Genomic DNA, 16018 nt, shown 5'->3' with positions numbered 1-16018 from the left:
TTGAATAAGTTCTCAAACCTTCCACAATTCTACCACTATTTCTCCATCCATTCTCTGTCTGAGCAAAAGCAGCAAGTTCCCAGGCTGTTCTATTATTTGCTACGAAGTTGTATTTTTTTCTCCTGATTTACTGTCAATTATATTCCCTTTCGAGCGTCACTACGAGTATGTGCAGAACAGCGGAAGTGTTCAAGCTCACCAGTCAATCACACTTCCTTCTGCTCCTGCAGTGCACCGCTCCGTGCCGATTGTGGTTCTCGTACTGATGAGCGGCCCTCAGCTTATTGGAGAAAGTCTCACCACTCTGTTTCCATTGTAGTGCTCGTACTATTGTGAAGCTCTCAGTTCACTCCAGAAAGTACCAACTCTGCCTTCAAGTTCATCCTTCCGAAGTGAATCACTTCATACTTTTCCGGGTTGAACTCTATCTGCAAATGATCACCGCTGCCCTGAGTTCTGTCTATATCTTTTTCTAATCTGTAACAAGCTACTATACTGTCCATATACTGTCCAATTCCAGCAACTTCCACATAATTGAAAATGCAATAAACCATCCTGTCACCAAGTAATTGATAAAAACACAAAAACCTGGGGTCTCAGAAAAAAATCTCTGCAGAACAACTGTCACCAACATCCCGGGAGAAAACGCTCCATCCACAACTATCCTCTGTGTTCTGTCGGCGTCATTTCTGAATCCACCAGCGAACTTTCCCTGGATGCCAAACCTTTTGACGTTATGAATGGTCCTACCTTGGCTATCTTTAACGCCTTGTTAAAATCATTCATATCAGCTGAATTATCCCCCACTTCATTTCCAGAAGACCACGGAACAAACACGTTCTCCCATCTGTTTCTCTCTTCCATTGTCTCCGCCTTAGCTTGGGCGAGAGTAAAGATGTGACCGATCCTCAACTTCCGGGTACAAACCGGAAGTGGTTGCCCAACTCTCATAGGGAGCAACTGCTCCTTCATCCACGTCACCGTCGATTGCCTGAAAAATAAATCTAAGAGGATCATCTGATCTCGGCGCAGAGAATCTAATTGACAGTGTTTTCTGGAACTCAGCGGCTAGAGGACATTAACTATCACCAAGGGGTTGAAGTTTGTTAATATGATACTAACCCAACTTGTTTGGAGCGGTCTAGATTCTATAGACTGATGGACCGGATCTGTCGGGGATATCATATGTCCCTACAAATCGCGAAGCTGTAAAGGGGCTTGGTGGATGTAGAGAGATCATGACCTTTTGTCCGATTTCTAACTTTTGCGGTTTTGTGCGCACCTCGAAATAAGCATTGCTGTGCTGTTTCTGCCGTCACATATTATTGGCGGCGACATAATAGGGCTCCTTAATAGAGTCAATTAATCTCTACTTGCATTGGTCCTTTCAAATGCCATCATATTCGGCCTGTGGTAAATCTACCCAAACAGGGATGCTAACCATTTCATTTCAGATTAGATTGTCTTTAAAGAACTTTTCATCCGTTCAGCAATTGCACTCTATTGTGATCGATAAGGGACACCAACCTGTGTTTTAGCCCAGACGGTTTCATTACATTTTGTATCACATGTGTGGAGTAGCCGGAACTATGATTGATTCTGGAGAGCTTTGCAATCCCCAAAGAGTAAAAATTCCGTCCAACATAATCCTGGCTGTAACGTCAGCGGTTTTCATTATCTAGCTGAGGAAGCCTTTATCCACCTGGTGAACGCGTCCCCTATCTCGAGGATTTTGTTCAGTACTCCAGGGCATGGAGGTGAAAATCCAACATAATAATCCTACAAGTTAACACATGGTCCTTCAACGGAGCGGGTCTTAAAACTGCTTCTATTGCCGGTTTATCTGGGTTATCACTGTTCACAAATCAAACAATTCTTTCAATAATGTACATCTCCTCGCAGTTTTGGCCACCAACGCAGATTCTTCAACTGTTCCATAATTCTATCTGCTCTCTGATGCCCACAAAAGTCATGGTGACAATACATCATATGATTTCTTTCACTTTCTGGCACCACAAATTTACCATAATTAATTACAGTCCAATTCCGTGCCTGTATCCCTCGATATTTCCCAAACTGTTCATTATTCTCTCCTCTTTGTACCTTTTCTAACTCCTGACCATGTTAATGTGTCATGACTAAGTCTATATGTGTAGAGTTTGCTGTTTTCTCTGTCATCCCTACCTCTACATCTGGATTCCCTTTCACCACCCAGATTGATTGTAGTTTGCCGAACTCACCAGCCTTCCTGCTCCTTTCCGGAGAAGTCTGTAAATGATCCTTAACCTTTTTGTCTAATTCATAAGTGTTTTTCACTTCACTTCTCAAATATTTGCATCAACATGGGAACTGATGCTACTGGATTTCCATCTATTAAGATATAACCTTTAGCTTCCCATAGCGGTAAATATTCAGTCAAAGCACTTGAGTATGCAGTGAAAGAAGGGAGACGAGTCATGTACAGTCATCAGAGTTTAATCTCATTCGGTATATTGTTCAGCACAGAAGAGCTTGTTCCTTTTCTCTACAGTTCCCTGGATCCCAACATCTCCAACTGATGTGTTCACATTGTACGATCAATCCATTAATCATCCGCGGTGCATTCTCCTCCATTCATCTCGTTCTTCGGCACCGATGGGTGTCATATATGACACGGTGTGTTGCAACACAGCGATAAAGTATGTAAAGGATTAACACGGTCAGTCAAACATAGCAGCTTAAATATAACAGGAACAAACTGTTCCCTACCTCTGCATTTGGGTACCATCTCATAATCCAACTTGACTCTAATTTGGAGAACTCACCAGCCTTCCTGCTCGCTTCCGGGTAAGTCCGTAACTGCGCCTTCACCTTTTTGTTTAAATCCGTACGTGTTTCCTCTTCCCTTCTTAAATATTTACTTCAACATGGGAGCTGATGGTACAGGTTTGACACCCATTGGGGTATAACCTCGAGATTCCCACAATGGTAAATATTCAATTCAAGTGCATGAGTATGCGGTGAATGAATGGAGATGGGTCATGTACAATAATCAACGTTTAGTCTCATTCGGTATCTTGTTCAGCACAGAAGTAGGGAGTCAGAGGGCTTGTTCCTGTGCTCTGCTGTTCCCATGATCCTATCAGGTCCACGTGATGTGTTCAAATTGTAATCACAATCTATTAATCAACAGCTGCCCATTTCCCTCCATTTATCTCGTTCTTCAGCACTGATGGGCGTCATATAGGACACGGTGTGTTGCAACACAGTAGTAAACTCTTCCACCCACCATGTCTCTGACGAGCAGAACATTCCCAGCTGATCTGTAACGTAGGAAGTGTCGCCAGTTTCTCGGGAGGTCATCAATCAAACGGATGCTGCAACGTGGAACTAAGGGTTTTCCAAATATGAAACGTCATCTTCCCTGCCATTCCTATTCACAAACCCCCCTCAGTACTGCACAGAACAACGTAGACACAATTTTATCAATGGAAAATGCATGGCATCTGCAGGCAAGTCTCAAGTTGTCGTAAGAAACTCGAAATGAATATTATATTATTTATGAATGGGACATAACTCGAATGGATTCATGGGCTAGTGCGCTTTAAGAAATATGAGACAGAATCGGCAGCAGATACACGGTGAAGGTAGGAATTTAGAAATGCTGAAAGGAAATGAAGCTGGAACTTGAAAATCTCTGCCTCGGTTGGACTTACGTCGATCACATTATTAAGATAGTTAGTCAGTTATTTATATAAAGTAATGAATTTATTTTATTTGATTATTTTCATTCAACATTTAGGAGGTTCTTTTGCCAAACCACAGAAAGTTACATAGCTCTATGTGGTTGAGTAACGAAAAACCTGCAGAATGATGCCGGGCCGAATGGTCTGTTTGTCATATGATTCTACGACGCCAAATGCCCTGCTCGATACAACCGTCATCATTCGTCAGTGCACTGTGCATCTCACAATTATAACATGAACCGACTGCAGGAGACTCCTGTTCTAAAAAAATAGCTCAGGAAATACAGAATCTATTTTAAGATTATTTAACAGGGTTAAGGAACAGTGGGAAAGAAGGAGAGAAAATACACTCGCTCACACTGAATCAGGTCTCAGAAGAACAGAACTGAAACGGCACACTTAACGCTGGATCCAATGCCCATAAAATGCAGATTGTAACCCACACTCTCACACTGTAGCAGAGACTGCCAGATGCAGAATGAAACCCACACTCTCACACTCTAACGGAGACTGACAGATACAGAATGAATCCCACACTCTCACACTGTAGCAGTGACTGACAGATACAGAATGAAACCCACACTCTCGCACTGCAGCAGAGACTGACAGATACAGAATGAAACCCACACTCTCACACTGCAGCAGAGACTGACAGATGCAGAATGAAACCCACACGCTCACACTGTAGCAGAGACTGACCTGCACAATTTGAACTGCACACTCTCACTCTAAACCAGAGAGTGAGAACTACAGAACCCCACACTGTCTGTCTGTAGCAGGGATTGAAATCTGCAAAATTGACCCCCACAGGCTCTCATTGCACAGGAGGTAGATGAATGCAAAATTAACCACCTCTCTTCACACTATACCGGCGAAAGTCTGGTGATGAATGAAACACACACTCTCATATTTCCCGACTGAGTGTCTCTCATTTGTCGATTGTCGCTGCACTGCTGTCGTTCTCTCTCACTAATTCTGCATTTCATGAGAACTGCATATTAACCGACTCTTCATTTGCAGTTTGAAACCGACTTCATGCTGAATCCTTTCCTCTCTCTGGCAGACAGGCCTATTAATCTGTCCTCCCAATTTATTGTTCTTCTTTCCTTCTGCTGTGAATAATCCTTGCTTCTACAACATGGCCTTGCAGCTGTTTCAATGTTGCTTTTGTTTCTTCAATCCCTTAATCGATATTCTGACTCCACCGTGAAACATCGTGTTCAACGTGCTACGACTGGGAAGAGAAAGCCATGAACTGGGAGATCGACAAATAATTTAATACATGTACTGACGTTCGCGTGTGTGTGTGTGTGTGTGTGTGTGTGTGTGTGTGTGTGCGTGTGTGTGTGAAGATAGTGTGTGTGTGTGTTGTTGTGTGTGCGTGTTTGTGTGTGTGTATCTGCTATTAATGGTTTCTAATATGGCTTTATTTGATGGTGTGGCCTTATCTGCTGGTCCTGCGTTTATTTCTGTCAGGGCACTGCGAAGGTAATGCCAAGGACACGGGCATTTTCATGTTCAACCATACGATGAATCGGAATGGAATCTATACGCGGCAGAAATTATTTATACCAGGGAGAATTGTGTAGATGGTTGTGCTCGTAACCCATAGGATAGTGAATGTGTAGTGGCCTCATCATCCCATTATATTCCAACAATTAATTGTACACCATAGAATTTCCGCATCTAACTGTTCTTCAGGTGGATTCATCATCGGCTTTGTCTATCACCTTACTGTTTAAAAATCCACAGCACGAGTAGGAAATTGTATACGTATACATTGTAAGGTATATAAGAGATACACAATTATATACGTACATACACACACACACACTCTCTCACACACACACACGTGTCAGCTTCAAGGTGTCGAAGATAATCATTATCCTGGGGAAGATGATCACAGACTTAATAATCGGTGTCGTCCAGGGTTGATGGAGAACTGGACAGAGTGCCTGTGTACACAGCGGGTATGTTTTAAATCTGGTGGCACGTAGTGGACGGGGTGGGATGGGTTTGGTGTCTGAGCGGCCAAAGTAGAACTGATTAATCAAAAAACAGTGAATGACATTAACTGAGAGTCTGCAGGAGGAGACTGGGAGGGTTTTGATGTGTCCCTGGATCCAGAGCACACTGAGGGGAAACCGGATCTATTTGTAGATAAAACAGCAGGCGTGACAGTGAAAAGTGCAGAAAATGCTGGAAATATCGATTCCGGAATGCTTGTGCAAAGAGAAGCACAGTGAAAGTTTCAGTTTGGAAAATGGAAACCGTCGTGACCGCTGTCAACTCAACTGTTGAATGTTGGAAATGAAGCCGCTCATTTGGAACATGCCCATAGTATTTACACCTGAGTCACTGCCGGTGATGTAGTTTGTTTGTTCAATAACAATGTTTTGAAGTGGGACCTTGTCACTGGAGATCGATCCCCTGTATAAATCAGAGCCTGTTGCAGTACGTCAGCCCAGAGTGTCTTGCCAAGCTGTGGAATTCGGAGCAATCGCGTTCACTACGTCACCCAAATGGGACATCCAGTAATCTGGCGGATAGAAGACATTTACTACCCTGTTATTTCAGCCCTTGGAATTACCGGTAAGCCACTGTCACACCTGCAAACAGCTAGATGACAACGATTCAGATCCGGTAAAATGTACTCTGTTACACCAGGGATACTTGGTGAAGTAGGAAAATGGATGAGACGTTCAAGTAAATCCTAAATTGTGCGAACCCTAATTTCGGTGGTATAAATAAAGAACTGGCAAATGTTACCACAGCAAAGGACGCCGGGCAAGTATGAGGCTTTTAAGAACCCATAGATGGCAGAATATCCATGTTAGAGTAATGGGCCGTGCTGGAACATTGGACTAGCTCTTTTGGCAATGGTCATTAATGGCCTGAAGAGGGAACATAAGGAGATATGTGTTAGTTCATTAATAGTGCAAAGTATGGCCGTGTAGAAAAGATGGATGGGGAAAGCAAAAGATTATTTTCACGTACTGGTCTAAAATCATATATCTATATATTTAGCGTGCCTAAGACGTTTGCACAGTACTGTCATAATTTTTTGTATTGCATTGCACTGACGTATGTAAGTGATTCTGACGCTGATTCTGACGTAGGTCTCCGATGCGGGATGAGAGCGAAATCGGGGCAGGGTGAGGGATTTCGTGGCTAGGATCAGGATAAGGGAGGAGGTAGGGAGCGTGGAACATCAGAGAGACATCCTGTAACTATCAATAAATGCACACTACGGCAGGGTAGATAAAACTTTCTACGGTGGAGAGCGAGCTCAAGAGTGAGATTCAGATGGAATGTATTTACCTGCAGAGGCAGATCGTGTCGCCGGCAGGGATCAGATTAAGAAAGTGGGCAAAGTAGTGACAGGTATGGAGGTGTGGGGGATGCACTTAGAAACGAACGATTAATGTGTAGAATGGATGTAAATGGGGGAAAAGTCAGAAATAAGAGATGCATATGGAACTATGGCTCCTTGTTCAGGATTTTTTGATGACTACCTTTCCGATTAAATCGGTGGTAACGAAGACAAATGCAATGCGTGCACTCATGTCAAGTGGACTCGAATTCGATGGCACAGAAGGTGTGGACACAGAGACATTGGATGTAGCGAAGATAAGGGTTTAAAGTTTCTCGAATGGTGAGGGGCCTAACGGTTTCTGGGAGAAGGAAAGAGTTTGGAGTTGTGGAACAGATCACCCGGGAAGGAAAGGCGGAGAGCTCGATGGAGCGAATGAACGAATTCCGCTCCTGTACACAGTGGTTAATGCTCTTATCCCAGGTAGTTTGAACGTCTGAATTAACCATCTGGCCTTCGCTCAAAGCCGTCCTGAAGTGCCTATTGGCCGATTATACGGTGTTGAATTTATTGAAATTCTTTGTTACCTCGGGGAATTATGAATAAAGGCGCCCTCCTCATAGTTTCGTGAAAGACAACTTCAGAAAAAAACTTTCTGAAGATGATAATTAGACCTTGTTCAGACTTTCTCTGTACTGGTGAACACATCGGAAATTTGATACCAACTCACTGGACGCAGGCACACTCAGAGTTGAAGTTACGATGTCTTTCTACGTGGATTCTGACTGCTTATCGCAAGTTGGGTGTAATCAGCTAAATTTCTGAGTACGGGCCAGTCTCGAACTGATCTCCGGGGCGCTCAGTGTGAATTCCACTCATCTCCCCGTGAAGGCAGTATTTCCGCTAGGTGTCCGTTACCTTTCTGTCTCCGAGAAGAAACGGCTTTGTAGGTCACTGGACGAATGGCCAATTAGGGTGCGGTATTCGTTGTCGAAAGGGGCGCGGTGGGGACAAGTACGGGAAAATGGTGAAATAAAAATAAGAGGTAGTGTGAAAGTAATTATTGGTAGGAGATGCAGGTCGGGGGCTGCGGGTGACGAGGGTCTGTAACTGTGCTGAGTGCCTCTCTCTTGGGCGCTAAACCAGTTTTATTTTCCCCGCGTCCACATTCTCGGATGACCGCAGAGTCTGTACTAACAAGATTGAAATCACTACGACTGGCTCTGAGTTGAGAAGAACCCAGATGTTTTGATAATTAATTAGCTGAATAATTGACGTGAGCGGATATTTCTCTGCGCTGATGAATTGCTCTCTGAACGTGGACTGAGTTATCCCGTAAATAAACGTGCTGGTGCAGCAACTTAGTATCAATAGCATGTATCCGAACTGATCAAGTATTTGTTCCGAGTCGTTGTAATTATTTGGATTCAGTCCGGCGATGATGTAATACAGGAATTCGGCAACATCCACCGACCACAGGATGATGAAGCTCCCGGAGATGGTGAGAAGTAAGATCACAGACCTCCTCCTCCTCTCCATCTCCGGGTCACTGCGGTTCTCCGTCTTGCTCTGACCCCTCAGCCCCTTACGGACGCGACTAGTCACTAAAATGTGTCTGACTGTCAGAGCGTTGAACAGCAGTATGAACACGAACGGGAGTAATGGCGATAGAACAGTAGCTAACCATCTATAACAAACCCACCCGGTATGTTTATAGTATCCTGGCTTTGGAATACATTCCCAGGGTATATTGTCAACCACTTTCGCTGGATGATATATGAAGAAACAGGGCACATTTATAAACAGACCAGAGTGCCACTTGCCGTCAGAACCACAGCCGCAGTTTTCCCGGTGCAATACTTAGCTTTCCGCTTCTGACAACAGATGGCGACAAACCGATTAAATGTAAAAGTGACGTTGAACCAGACAGAACAGTCTGTGGCAGCCACTGCCAGGGCAGAGATAGCGCTGCACACGGAGGTGATGCCCTAGCAAAATTCCCGGGGAAGTAATAATAACTAATCTACCACAATGTCACATCAAAGATGATGGTCAGTTGATCCGCCGCTGCACTGGCCACCAAGTAGCGAGTGGTGCAGGTGGAGAGGCCGCAATTTCCCCGGGACAGCATCGCAATCACCACTAAATTCACTGGGGGGAACAACAAAGAAAATGAGTTAATTTTTTCTCGCAGCTCCATGGGTCTCAGCGCAGAGATAAGCTGGAAATTGATACAATCACACTTTGCAGACAGCTCGTTTCCGGAAGCTTAAAAGGTCCAAAGCTTGAGTCACAAATATCTCACCAGCCTGCAAGCTGGCTAAAAGGGTGGGGTTCTCGCTACGGGAGGAAATCACTCTTTTGTGCGGTTTGGAGAGATCAATATCTGACCCGCCTGCAAGCTGGCTGAAAGGGTGGGGTTCTCGGTACTGGAGGAAATCAGTCTTTTGTGCGGTTTGGAGAGAACAATACCTCACCAGTCTGCAAGCTGGCTGAAAGGGTGGGGTTCTCGGTACGGGAGGAAATCAGTCTTTTGGAAGGAGGCATTGTCAATTATCGCCGAGGGCGGTTTGGAGAAATCGCTATAAATCTCCCACATCCGGTTTTGGACTGACGTGTAAGGCCTGGATACCTCGGCTACTTTCTCGGCGATGGTGACGGCCGCATTCCTGTCAGCTTTGTTCTGGATTCTTCCTATTCCCAGAAACTCCGCTCCCTCCGCTTCAGTCCTCTTACAAAGTTTAGAGCGAAATCATTTCCCACGTTCACGTGTCTACGTGAATTTGCCCCCTCCGCAACTCCAGTTTACCGTCTCCGTGCCGGGGCCCCACTCGGCTCACTTCTCGTAAAATTCGCAACTCCGCTTGGCTGCGGGTCCTTCACACTGTGTCAAGGAAACCGAGCAGAAAATTTCAATTTCTACTTCAAAAGATTTTGCCTGACCCGGTGAATGTTACGGGTATTTTGGACGTTAGCGCTTAAACCATCCAATTTCCAAAGGAGAGACAACACAGGTACCTCAACCATTGACCTCTTTTGGGGTTTCTCCAATTTGCTGCAGCATTATTCTAAATGCTTCGATGCTTATTGCTCTAGAGTTGGATATCGCATAAGTCTTACCCCGTGTGACCTCTGTCGGACACCGTTAGGTTGGCTCTTAATTCCCTCCTCACTTCACGGACAATGGGGCGTGGAAATAAACCCTGGCACACTATAAAGCACACATACCCTTATTTCAAATTGCGAAACTTGGAGTGATGTTTACAACTCCTCCCTGAATCTCACCGAGGTTTCCCTTACAGCAACCCTTCTAATTTACAACACTTGCTTTAAACATAGCGCAATATCATTAAATTTGAATGGAGTGCACGATAAGGTATTGATACAGAACAACACCAAGTCTCCTGTGAAGGTGCCGAGAAGACTGGATTATCGACCTTTACTTTGACAATGTTTTTTACTTTTGATAAATCAAAACATTAATTACTGAAATGAATCCGCAAACTGAATCCATCTCTGAGATCTCCCAGTGTACATCTGGTTCAACTGGCCGCTTATTTTCATCCAAGGCCACTGATTATTCTGCATGAAAACTTCTGAACGAATACAGAGTTTTGTCACAATGACTCTGATACACCGGCATCACAACGCTGTCGGTAACTGAACGAGTCCAAAGCCGCGCACAGAGAGCTGCAAATGTTAGCTCGCCTGCGTTCTTACCGGGATCACCAATAACGGCAATGATCATGTGCCATATCTTCCTCACAGTGAAAAATGTTTCAAGCATATTGTGTGAGATTCAGCTTGTCTTCCAGCCGCCTGCGATCTCGCTGAAGACGCTCTGAGCTGATTAATCTCCACGGCCATTCATTTATACTCGCTCCAGCACACGGAATATTCGATACTACACAAGGCTGAGGTGTCTTCCAACAGCTGGGGTAAAAATAAACACGATGTCATTCAAGTAAAATCCCAATTGTGATGAGGAATGGAGCACTTGACTCGAGGTTGCAAAATCTCAAAGATGAAGAAATGACAATTGGAGAAGTCAGTGAATGTTATGAAATTTTCTCAGGCTGACTTATCGGTTTCAAGATTGTTATTGTTGATCTTGTCCATTCCTAGGCTGCATAGACTTTGTCATCATAGACAAATGATGCACTGTCATTGGGATGCTCTGTTTTACTCTGGAAATTGTCTCCGTTTTAAATCACAGCAATATATATAAATAATATGCTGTTTGTATCATCCTGTAATACAGTGAAGAGCATTAAATTAAGGCAGTGTCCAGGCTTACGAAGAAAATGAACGCAGGAAAATCACTAATAAAATGAATTGCAACACACACAAAATGCTGGAGGAACTCAACAGGTCAGGCAGCATCTTTTGAAATGGGTAAACAGTCGACGTTTCCGGCCGCGACCCTTATTCAGATTAATGAAGGCTCCGTCGAGCTCCATCAACAGAAGCGGAATCCCGAGTGTCAAACCATCTCAATTCCTGTCTCCATTCCCGGTGCGAAATGTCGGTCCTTGGGCTCCTCTTGTGGACGATAATGCCACTCTCAGGCTGGGGGAATAACCCCTTACGTTCCGGCTTCGTAACTTCAAATCGTATGGCATAAGCATGGATATCTCTATTTTCCAGTGTTTTCCCCACCCCTTTACACTTTTCCTCATTTTCCTTGCACTTTCCCCCAATACCTCTCCTCCTTCCCCTTCTCCAATGATCCACTCTCCTCTCATATCTGATTCATCCTTCCGGAGCTCTTTGCCTTCCCCATATTACTTCCCAGGTACTTATTTCGTCCATCTTCCCCAACCACCTGACTTCACCTATCAACTTCCATATGTTTTCCCCTCTCTCTTCCGCGATGTCTTCCGACTTCCTTTCCTGCCCTGTTGAAGGTTCGCATTCCGAAAAGTCACAGTTTATACATATTCAAAGACTCGTAGCTAAAGGTTTCAATGTCTAGCCCTGTTCCTGACCCGACTTGTCGTTCCATAGACTCCTCTTCTACTAGGATAAGGCCACTCTCAGGTTGGAAGACTAACACCTTTTATTCGGTCCAATCATAAGGCATGAACATAGAAATCTCTAAATTCCGTTATTTCCCCTTCCACTTGCCCGCCCCTTTTATTTCTCCTCTCCTGATCTGCCTCGGTTCACAAGGTTGATTCCGGGAATGAAGGGGGTCAACATATGAGGAGCGTTTGGCAGCTTTGCAGTTGGAAGAATGCATGGCGAGCTCATTGAAGCGTATCGACTGTTGAAATGACTAGATACGCTGGATATTGGGAGGAAGTCTCTTGTTGTGGGGGTATCCAAAACTAGAAGGCACAGCTTCAAATTGGAGGGTTGACATTTCCGAACGGAAGTAAAAATGACTTTGTTTTCAGCCAAGGGGTGGTGAACCTGTAGAATGGTCTACCACAGATTGTGGTGGAGGCCGCCTGTGCGTATATTTAAGGTGGAAGATGATCGTTTCTTGATCGGTCAGCGCATCAAAGCGAGAAGGCAGATGTATGGGGTTGACTGGGATCCGGGATCACCCCTGATGCAATAGCGGAGCCGACTCGATGGGCTGAAAGGCCTAATCCTGTTCTTATGGTCTAAACTTCAACTGCTTGTTCATTTCCATGGAGTCTCCTGTAGACTAAGTCGTCGAGCTTTCTCGGTTGCCTTCTTCTCCTCCCCCCAAAATTTTGTTCTGGTATTTTCACCATTCGTTTTGCAGTCTGAAACATGGTCGGGGCCTGAAAGTGCAACTGTTTATCGATCTCAATAGATGCAGCCCGCCTTGCTGAGTTCCTCCGGCATTTTGAGTGTGATGCAGTCCATCACATGGTAAACCAGCTCCTATCGAAGTTCACGCCAGTATGAAGCAAAGTAATTCATTTCCCGTACACGGGATATTCCAATCGTTACAAATGAATAAACTTACAGAGCGTCTGCGTTCGTTACATTAGATCCAACAATGACAATTTTTTAGCAGATGCACTGAATTGGTATCGTTGTTGACAGTGAGGTAGACAGTCGTATTGACTTGTCTGACAATCTGAACTGCATGTTGACTGGATTTGTAACACACCATTGTATATTGTTTGTTTTTGTTTTACCTGACATGCTTCCTCGATGTCTTTGAACGGTGGGAACCGAATGCCGGGAGAAGCCTTTCACTGTGCCTGGATACTCCTCGTAGTGATATACCAATGGGCTGTCAGTTATGAAATGACATTGATCAGTCTGTTAAATGGTCTGCGAAGGGCAGACAGGGGTGAATACTGAAGTATGTGGTGATTACCTTTCACCGATTGGTAGGGCTCGAATATTCGCAAAGAGAGACGGGGTTCTCGAGAGGGCTGATGTAGACACGGGCAAGGTAATTGAAGGTCAGTCATCCATGAAAGCAGGTGTGCGGATTGATAATATGGGTTCAATACATTGGAAATAACTGCCTTCACTAACGGGAAAGGTCCTGATGCAATGTTACACAATACTGGTCAGATTCGAGTTGCTGATCTCCATATGTAAAGGATGTGATTACAGTGGAGTCGATGGAGAGAGGATTCCCCAGGAACATTTCAGATATCAGATGGGACCCGCCAGTTTTTAATTGAAGTGGAGGGTGAATCGTTGCTTCACACAGAAGTTTAATAATTCTGAGCGGCTTGCAGTGTTCATCAATGAAACAATTTCTCCATGTCAGGCGCATCTAATAAGGAGGGCATGGGTTGAGTGGAAATGTAAGCTTTGCGTAAGTTAGCCTAAGCTGTTGACTTTCCTCGTTTCATTCTGATGTAAAGAATTGACGCAGCGATTTCTTTACAGATCTGTCGAACTGTGCCACTGCACTTTCAGTGTCCACAATGACGTTTCCATGATGTTAAAGAGAGAGAAAGAAACATAAGCGACTCGTTCTCCGCAATACTTTTTTGCATGGTCACGTGGTTGATCCCGACCTTCCTGGTTAACCGCAATTTAACTCCAATTCCATTGATCCGCGGATATTTTCTCTGACTGCGCCCTTCTCCACTGCCTTCGTCAGGCAGAGCATAAACGAGAGGAACGGCATTTCATCAACCAATTGGATACCTTCCAACGATCGGAAATGAGCTGATTTCTTTTTACTAGACCGGCTGAACTGCGGTGATGCCCATGACCCCTCCTCGCCCCGGCACCATATAGTCCTAAAGACGGCCAATAGTTCACGTTCTACAGAGGCTGCAAAAGCTCCATGGTCCATGGTCTAATTTACCTTTACCGTCCCGTCACTTCTACGTTGGAATTTGAGACTGACGCTCTGGACCCAGTCCCGGGGCTGTGTGTCAGTGAGATTCTCTTTAAACGCACTCTGTTCACTGGGCGAGTTCTACTGGTCTTTGACTCTGTATTACACCTTGAAACAACATCCGTTATGGAACTCATAGAAAGACAATTGTCTTTGGCCAGAACAGGCCGATTGATGGAAGGGAATGAAATGGCGGAATGAGGTGTAATAGCAGGTGAGTCACAGATAAAAAATTGCGAGAGTTCATCGAAATGTTAGCGCCGTTGGTCGAAAGCGGCCGTGCTATAAATGTACAGTAAACACCTGCATGCACCCATAGGTTACCCGTACCCTCCAAAGACCGTGAAATAATCGGAAAGATAACACCCGCGCAATGAGTCTACGCTGTCTCGTCGTTTCTCTTAATCCTGATGTAATCAAGTTTTTGACTAGGGATCATCCACTTCTGCAATGGTTGGTCTCCTAGGAGCTGTCGCTGCCTGTGCTTCTGGAATCCTGGAATCCTCTAATCCTATTTTTTTCCTTATACTTGGGCCACTACTTATCACAATTTCCAGATTCTGTTGAAAAACAAAACGAAATAATTCCGCTGAGATATTTCTACTGCTCTTCCCAATAATGTCTCCATCAGAAGCTTAGATAAATACTTGAATGGGTGAGTTACTGCGGGCTACGAACCAGATGGGCGTCACTGCATACCCATGTGCTTTGACTGAATATTTACCGTTATGGGAAGCTGGAGGTAATATCTCAATAGACAGTAAACCTTTACCATCAGCTCCCTTGATGGAGTAAATATTTGAGAAGGCAAGAGGAAACACTGATGGATGAAACAGGTGAGGCTCAGTTACAGACTTCCCCGGAAGGGAGCAGGAAGGCTTGTGAGTTCGCCAAACTAGAATCAAGTTGGATGATGAAATGGAATCCACATCTAGAGATAGCGATGGCAGAGAAACCACGAAACTGTACACATATAGAGTTAGTCATGACACAGCAACAGGATCAGGAGTTAGGAAATGTACAAAGGGGAGAGGATTCTGAAGAGTAGGTGGAGTATCGAGAGATACAGGCACAGAATGGGATTGTGCTTAATAATGGTAGATTTGTGGTGCCAGATGATGTATTGTTGCCATGACATTTGTGGGCATCAAGGAGCAGATAGAACAATGGAAAAGCCGAAGAATCTGTGTTGATAGCCGAATTTGCGAGGGGATGTATACCATTATTGCAAGAATTGCTTGTTTTGTGCCCAGTAATAAACCAGATGAATTGGCTATAGAAGTATTTTAAGATATGCTCCGTAGAAGGAGCATGTGTTACCTTACAGGATTATATTGTTGGATTTTTATCTCCATCCCCTGGTGGACTAAAATATATCCTCGAAATAGTGGATGTTTTCACCAAGTGTGTAGAGGCTTCTTCATCTATACCCAAATAGATAATGAAAACCGCTGATGTTACGGCCAAGATTTTGTTTGGAGAGAGTTTTTACCCGTTGGCAATTGACAAGCACTCTTGAATCAATCATGGTCGCCTCTGCACCGCACACGTGATCCAAAATGTAATGAAACCGTTTGGGTTAAAACACAGTTGGTATCTCTCATCGACCACAATGCAGTGCAATTGTTGAATGGATGAATATAACTTTAATGACAATGTTAGCTAAAATGAAATGTTTGTTTGGGCGCG

General features: G+C 44.4%; 1 protein-coding gene across 1 annotated transcript in view; it reads right to left on the bottom strand.

Moving 5' to 3' along the window:
* The window catches only part of LOC132388575 (NACHT, LRR and PYD domains-containing protein 3-like), a 141411-nt gene extending 127127 nt beyond the window's left edge, over positions 1-14284 (bottom strand). The window contains exons 1-3 of the mRNA XM_059960949.1: positions 14134-14284; positions 9066-9189; positions 751-991 (exon numbers count right to left, since the gene is read on the bottom strand). Coding sequence (XP_059816932.1) covers positions 751-991; positions 9066-9189; positions 14134-14284 — 516 coding nt within the window. The remainder of the gene's footprint in view (positions 1-750; positions 992-9065; positions 9190-14133) is intronic.
* Between the last annotated feature and the right edge of the window lie 1734 nt (positions 14285-16018).

The sequence above is a fragment of the Hypanus sabinus genome, unplaced genomic scaffold, assembly GCF_030144855.1.
Source record: "Hypanus sabinus isolate sHypSab1 unplaced genomic scaffold, sHypSab1.hap1 scaffold_353, whole genome shotgun sequence".
Taxonomy (NCBI): domain Eukaryota; kingdom Metazoa; phylum Chordata; class Chondrichthyes; order Myliobatiformes; family Dasyatidae; genus Hypanus; species Hypanus sabinus.
Note: the sequence above shows the minus strand (reverse complement) of the source record. Positions and strands in the feature narration are given on the sequence as shown.